Below are 6,710 nucleotides of genomic sequence, written 5' to 3'. Positions count from 1 at the left end.
GTTGTGATGTGGCGTGATTCAATTGGTTGTGAATTGCTGATGTGGATTAGGGTTGCCATGGATAGTTGGAGAACTATCTAGCAATTATATATATAGATATGGCCAATTCTAACATGAACTAGTGACTAATGTTGTGCATGGTGCACAAGTTTCCAACAACGCTATAACGAATACGAATTTTACAAAATCCACCGTTGGATTGAAAGATTATATGATATAGATCATCCATAAATTTTTTTAGATAAATTGAAAATTATTTGATATGTTATTGAAACCCATCAAAATTAACGGTATTCAATAAAAAACTCATAAACCGTTAATCTTGATGGGTCTTAATAGCATATCAAATGATTTTCAATTTCTCTAAAAAAAATTATGGATGATCTATATGATATAATATTTATATAGAAGTGATTTATATTTAATACTAGAATATGGCCAATTCTAACATGAACTAGTGACTAATGTTGTGCATGGTGCACAAGTTTCCAACAACGCTATAACGAATACGAATTTTACAAAATCCACCGTTGGATTGAAAGATTATATGATATAGATCATCCATAAATTTTTTTAGATAAATTGAAAATTATTTGATATGTTATTGAAACCCATCAAAATTAACGGTATTCAATAAAAAACTCATAAACCGTTAATCTTGATGGGTCTTAATAGCATATCAAATGATTTTCAATTTCTCTAAAAAAAATTATGGATGATCTATATGATATAATATTTCAATCCAACGGTGGATTTTGTAAAATTCGTATTCGTTATAGTGTTATTGGAAACTTGTGCACCATACACAACATTAGTCACTAGTTCATGTTATCCAAATTAGCCCTAGAATATATATATATATATATATATATATATATAAAAGGTTTGGTGTAATTTATGAAATATGATATCCTATTTTTTTTTTTAAATAAAAATCATTATTGAATTGAAAATCAAATTTTCTAATTAAAATAATCATTATTCTTCTATCTATCTTATCTCTTGTTAATGCTATTTCTGGTTGTCTTTCTCTCTTTCTTTTTTTAAGTTCTATATTTATGCCCAAGTTTTTTTTAGTTAAGTTCAAACATTTGTTTTGTTGGTCAAGTTCTATAGTTAATAATTAAGCTCATTGGAACAGGAAATGGGCGCGCACAATGAGTCCAAAGGCGAGATTGGAATCGAAATCGATATAAATGTGAAGAGAAGGAGGTGAAGAAGTTGATCAATGAATTGATGGCGGGAGATAAAGGAAAGAAGACGAGTCAAAAGGAGTTGAAGAAAGCTAAGAAGATCATAGTCCAGGTGGTTGTTCATATAACAACTTAGACAAAGTTATTAAGAAGGTTTTGCTTAAACAATATTTGTATTAAAAATAAATCCAAGTACAAAAGTTAAAATAGTATTTGGTCTACTGGACCGCCTAATCTGATTCAGGGTGGCATCATGTGGAAGCCATTTAAAATATGGTTAGAGATCATGTATTGGAGATGCTCTAACCAACAATTAAGAGATCATGTATTGGAGATGCTCTAACCAACAATAATGCTATATATAAATCCCAAAGTATTCCTTATTGTCGCAAACCCTAGTTTTCTCGAGTTCAGCGGCTCCTCACTCTTTCTCTTAGAAATTATTTTGATTCATCTTTTTTGTTTTGCATAGATAAACAATTCTGCAGTTTAATTTTTCATACTTCCACAACTATTACGTACTATTAGCCTTTCAATTGTTTCCTTGGTTTTAATTTTTATATATTGTCTTCTTTGCATATTTTTACTATATATTATGAGATTAATTTCATCATCTATTGATGTGTGTTCTTTTAATTTATATGATGTTGAGTGATGATAAAGAATCAACTCAAACACACCAATTTATAACAAAACAAATTTATAAGTTTAACACAATTATTTTGATGCTTTCTTTTAATCTTTTTATACTATCCTTTAAAACATACTATCCTTCTTCACTCAAACTCAGTTAAGTTATTAAAATATATGTATCCACAAACAATTCATAAATTTATTTATTAAACAACTTTGTTTCTTTCTATTTCCTTTTTTATGGTCAACAAGAGTGTATTAGGATTTGACTTTTCCCACAAAATGAAGGTGTGGATTTTCAACAATCTTTTAAGGAGGTCAAATTTCAGTGTTCATTGTACCTCTAAAGATGACGATTTAAGCAAACATGTAATTCATAACAACGAATGTTATAAATGCAAGTTTTCATGCTAATGTTTTGGGGACAACGTTATTCCATTGTAAGGTGTCATGGACAAGAGGGTAGAAAGATATAATTTTTAAGATGATTTTAGAGATTTTACTAACTGGTGTGAAAAGCAATATTTTTCACATCTATTATTAAAATATCTAGAATCACGGTAAAAATTATATCTTACTTCCCCTCCCGTCCATGATACATCACAAGGGAATAATGTTGTCCTCAAAATATTAGCATGAAACTCCCATTTATAATGTTCGTTGTTACGAATTACATGCTTTCCTAAATCGTTATCTTTAGATGCACAGTGAACACGGAAATTTGACCCCTAGATGATTGAAAATACGCACCGTCATTTTGGACGTAAAACTCAAATCCTAATACACGCACTGTTGTTGACCACCAAGAAAAATAGAAAGAAAAAAAAAGTTGTGTTTGGTAAATAAAGCCATGAAATGTTTGTGGATATGTATATTTTAATAAATTAATTAAGAGTTTGAATGAAGAAGGATGTGTGCTTGAATCTTACAACTTAGTACATTATATAAAGGTTTAAAAAAAATTAAAAGAAACCATAAAGTATTGTGTTAAACTTATAAATTTGTTTGGTTATAAATTGGTATGTTTGAGTTGAATGTAATTATACCACCAAGGAATTTGGCTTTGACTTTCTGATTTGAATTTACTGTGTTTTCATTTTTCCGAGCATAACTCAAACCATGCAACTCCTTTTCAGATCAATGATGATGAAGTTGAATTATAGGTGTTTAAGGCTAATTGACTGTAAGATGGATCGGATGAATCAAGTTGTAGTTGTTAGGTGTATGTTGTACATCAATTTAGTTTTACTTCTGGCTATTCGCGCACGAGCCTGCCACATTATATTCATAATATATGATTAATAGTTTTCTGATTTGGTTTCTGGCATATATATGTTTAACTCTCGAAGCCTAATGTTTTAAAAACTTAACCAAATTCAAATCCTGTCCAACTATATAAGTAACACCTGATTCTTTGGCTTTCAAAATCTCCATAGACTCAACTTTATACGACTCTTTAATATTTATGCTTCTATCTGAAATGATTTGATATTTGTCAGTTGCAAGTTGGAATAATAAAGGAAGGAAGTGAAGATGTTGTGGATGAAACCAATTTCAAAAGGATGGTTGGCTCATTGACATACCTATGCTTTAGTGTTGGTTTGATTAGTAGGTATATGGAAATCCCTCGAGTTCCTCGCTTCATATCTGATAAGAGGATTTTGAGACATGTGAAAGTGAAAGGAACACAAGAATGTAGCATCCTATTTCGTTATCAAAATGAAGATGTTGGTGTGAAGCTTTATGGCACCTCAGATTGAGATTCGGGAGGTGACAAGGATAGATAATAGGAAGCGAACAACTAGAGGAGTATTCATGTATGATAAAGGGGTCAGTACGTGGTACCTTTATCGTCTTGTGAAGCTGAATACATAGCAGTCTCCATGAGTGTTTGTCAAGCTATGTGGCTTGATTAAGAAGAATGAAGAGATTACATTGCGACTTGATAATTGATCGGCTATGAATCTGGCTAAACATTCAATAGCTCATGAAAGAAGCAAGCATATAGAGACAAGGTTCCATTTCTTGCAGACCAAGTAAACAAAGGGAAGCTGCATTTGGAATATTACAACACAGATATGCATGTTGCTGACATTATGACAAAGCCATTGAAGGGTGATTTAAATACTTCCATGAATTTGAGAAGAAAGCAAGGAGTTCTAACAATGAGTTCTAGTAATGAGTTCTACTCTAGTTATTATATATATTGAACTCAAATAACATAAATCATGTTATTTTAAAGTTTCATACACAATTTTTTCTGAATGATACTCTTGTGCTTCTATAGTTTTCTATAAGGACTTGTTTTTATCATATTCATTTCCCTGCCATTTTGTGGTTTTCAGCTTTGAAGCATAGGTTTTAAATATAGACATTACATGTAAGAAGGGTAATGCATTGGCTGTCACATTAGTTATGACAGCTACATAAATTAAATTGCAATTCCAATATATGGCTAACAATTAGATCATTCTAACCCTTCTCACTAAATTCATCATTTGAGCATGACAATATATGCACTACCACATTTTATTCTAATATTGTTTAAGTAAGACCTCCTTAATAACTTTGTCCAAGTTCATATACGAACAACCACCTGCACTAGTGTTCTCCTCTGCCTTCTTCTTCAACTCCATTGCCTTTTGCCTCATCTTCTTTCCTTTCTCGCCAACCATCAATTCATTGATCAGCATCTCCACCTCCTCTCTCTTCACATTAGTATCGATTTCCATTCCAATCTCCCATTCGTTGCAGATATATCTACAGTTTGTTGGTTGATCGGCAAAGAAAGGCCAACACAACATTGGAACTCCAGCACATATGCTTTCAATCGTTGAGTTCCATCCGCAATGAGTCAAGAATCCACCAATTGAAGGGTGGTTTAGTACTTGCTCTTGTGGACACCAGCTTGCAATTAGGCCTCTATCTGAAATTTCATTCTCAAACTCGGATGACAAAATAAATGAGCCACCAATGACAAGGTCAGGCCTAATGATCCACAAAAAAGGTTTCTTGCTTTTGGCCAAACCCCACGCAAACTCCAACAGTTGCGTTGAATTCATTACTGTAACACTTCCAAAATTCACATAAACAACAGATTCAGGTTCCTTGGATTCCAGCCAATCAAGGCACTCTGTATCTTCTTTCCAAAGATTGGAACCTAAAGATGTCAAGTGATGATTTTGTGTACTTTGATTCAAAAAAGAATGTAAAGGGCCAACCGCGTATACAGAAGGAAACATAGAATTGTGAGTGTTCAATACATCACTCTCAAGTTCATTAAAAGTGTTGAAAACAATAGCCGAGGCTTTGTGGACTCTATCTGCCGCTTCAATGAGAAATTCTACCATGGAATCGTTAGGATTTGTTGTCCTTATAAAGCTGAGATGGTCCTTCAGCCGAAAGTTTTTCAATCCTGGAATACAGTCTACTTTGGTGTCTAAATATCCATTTGTCAGATAACTCTCATCTACAAGTCATAATTATAGAAGTCAATAGCTTGAAGTTTCATATCTATAACAAATTTTCAGATAACTTTGAATGAACTTATAATAAGCTTTTCGAATTACATAGCTACAAAGTTAAAAAATTTACAAAATAACTCTTTTCGAATTACTCTTGGAGTAACTTTACTCCTACTCTTACATTTGTTTATTATATATATGAGAAAGAATGATTAGAAACCGTTACCTTTGAGTGGTATTAGACCTTTTTCAAGCAGCGTACGAAAGTGTAAACCAGACAAGAATGCAGATGCACTAGCAGTTGAAAAGAGAACAATGGGAAGTGCATGTTCTTCAGCAGCTTGTATAGTAAATGACATGTAACAATCAGAAACTATACAAGTAACTTGTGGAACAAGATCAGCCATGGCAGAATCATGAAGTTTAGAAAGAAGTACACCAAAGGGTTGAAGAAAGTTCTTTCTTATTGATTGACAAAGAGAGGGTATATCTTGACTAACATCGCCATCACCATCCATTGTACTCAAACCATCTGGAATAGTCTCGAAGCTAAAACCGATGAAATCATCAAGAGAATTAGGACCTCTTGATTTGAGCAAGCGTTTGTGATTGTATTCAGTGTTGACAAAGGTTATGTGAAAGCCTCTAAGGTGAAGAAGTTTTGAAAATTTTAGCATTGGATTGATATGGCCTTGAAGTGGATATGGAATCACTACAACATGTGGCTTTTTATCAGTAAAATAACTCATCTTTGATGAAACTTCAAGTGTGTGTATGATAATTGATAACTATATAAGCCTACTCTTTTATAACATTTTTCAACTTTTTTCGATAAAAATAAACGTTATAACATTTTATGTGATTACTTTTTTTTTGACTAAATTTTATGTGATTACTTAAAACAATTCATTATTGGTAGAAATGCAATTTTAAAACGCAAAGAAACACAGCCTTGTATTTCTTCTATATCTAACTTTGAAAATATCTTGTTTCTTTTAAAATGCAATAAACTGATCATATGCTTAAATATAAGAGATCAAAACTTTTACCATTTGAATCAATTCATTATTGATAAAATAAAAAAAATAAAAAATAAAAAATTCACAACCAATTTAATCTGGTTTGGGGGTTAGTTCTGGCATTAAGTGGTTCCAGCTCCCTCCGGTTCGGGAGTTAGTTATGACAACAAGTGGTTTCAGCCCCCTCCCGATTACAGTTGGAATCGAATCGTGATCATTCCTACCAATTCAGCGTCAATCACCATTAGACCAACTAACTATTTATCTAGAAATCAAATTTTAAAATACAAAGAAACACAAACAGATTAAATATGGCAACTCATATTATGATGACTATCTATATTTTAACCAAATGAAGACGAAATTAAATTTTGTGGTTGTATTCATATATCCATTAAAAA

General features: G+C 32.0%; 1 protein-coding gene across 1 annotated transcript; it reads right to left on the bottom strand.

Annotated features, from left to right (window-relative positions):
* Positions 1 to 3,714: 3,714 nt before the first annotated feature.
* Positions 3,715 to 6,287, bottom strand: LOC123910236 (7-deoxyloganetin glucosyltransferase-like). Its single transcript, XM_045961326.1, has 2 exons — positions 5,517 to 6,287; positions 3,715 to 5,295 (listed from the first exon to the last, which is right to left on the bottom strand). Exons 1-2 carry the CDS (start codon positions 6,037 to 6,039, stop codon positions 4,361 to 4,363), a joined length of 1,458 nt encoding a protein of 485 aa, XP_045817282.1. The 5' UTR covers positions 6,040 to 6,287; the 3' UTR covers positions 3,715 to 4,360.
* Between the last annotated feature and the right edge of the window lie 423 nt (positions 6,288 to 6,710).

This window comes from Trifolium pratense, linkage group LG2 (genome assembly GCF_020283565.1).
Source record: "Trifolium pratense cultivar HEN17-A07 linkage group LG2, ARS_RC_1.1, whole genome shotgun sequence".
Taxonomy (NCBI): domain Eukaryota; kingdom Viridiplantae; phylum Streptophyta; class Magnoliopsida; order Fabales; family Fabaceae; genus Trifolium; species Trifolium pratense.
This window is presented reverse-complemented; position numbering and strand designations above follow the sequence as displayed.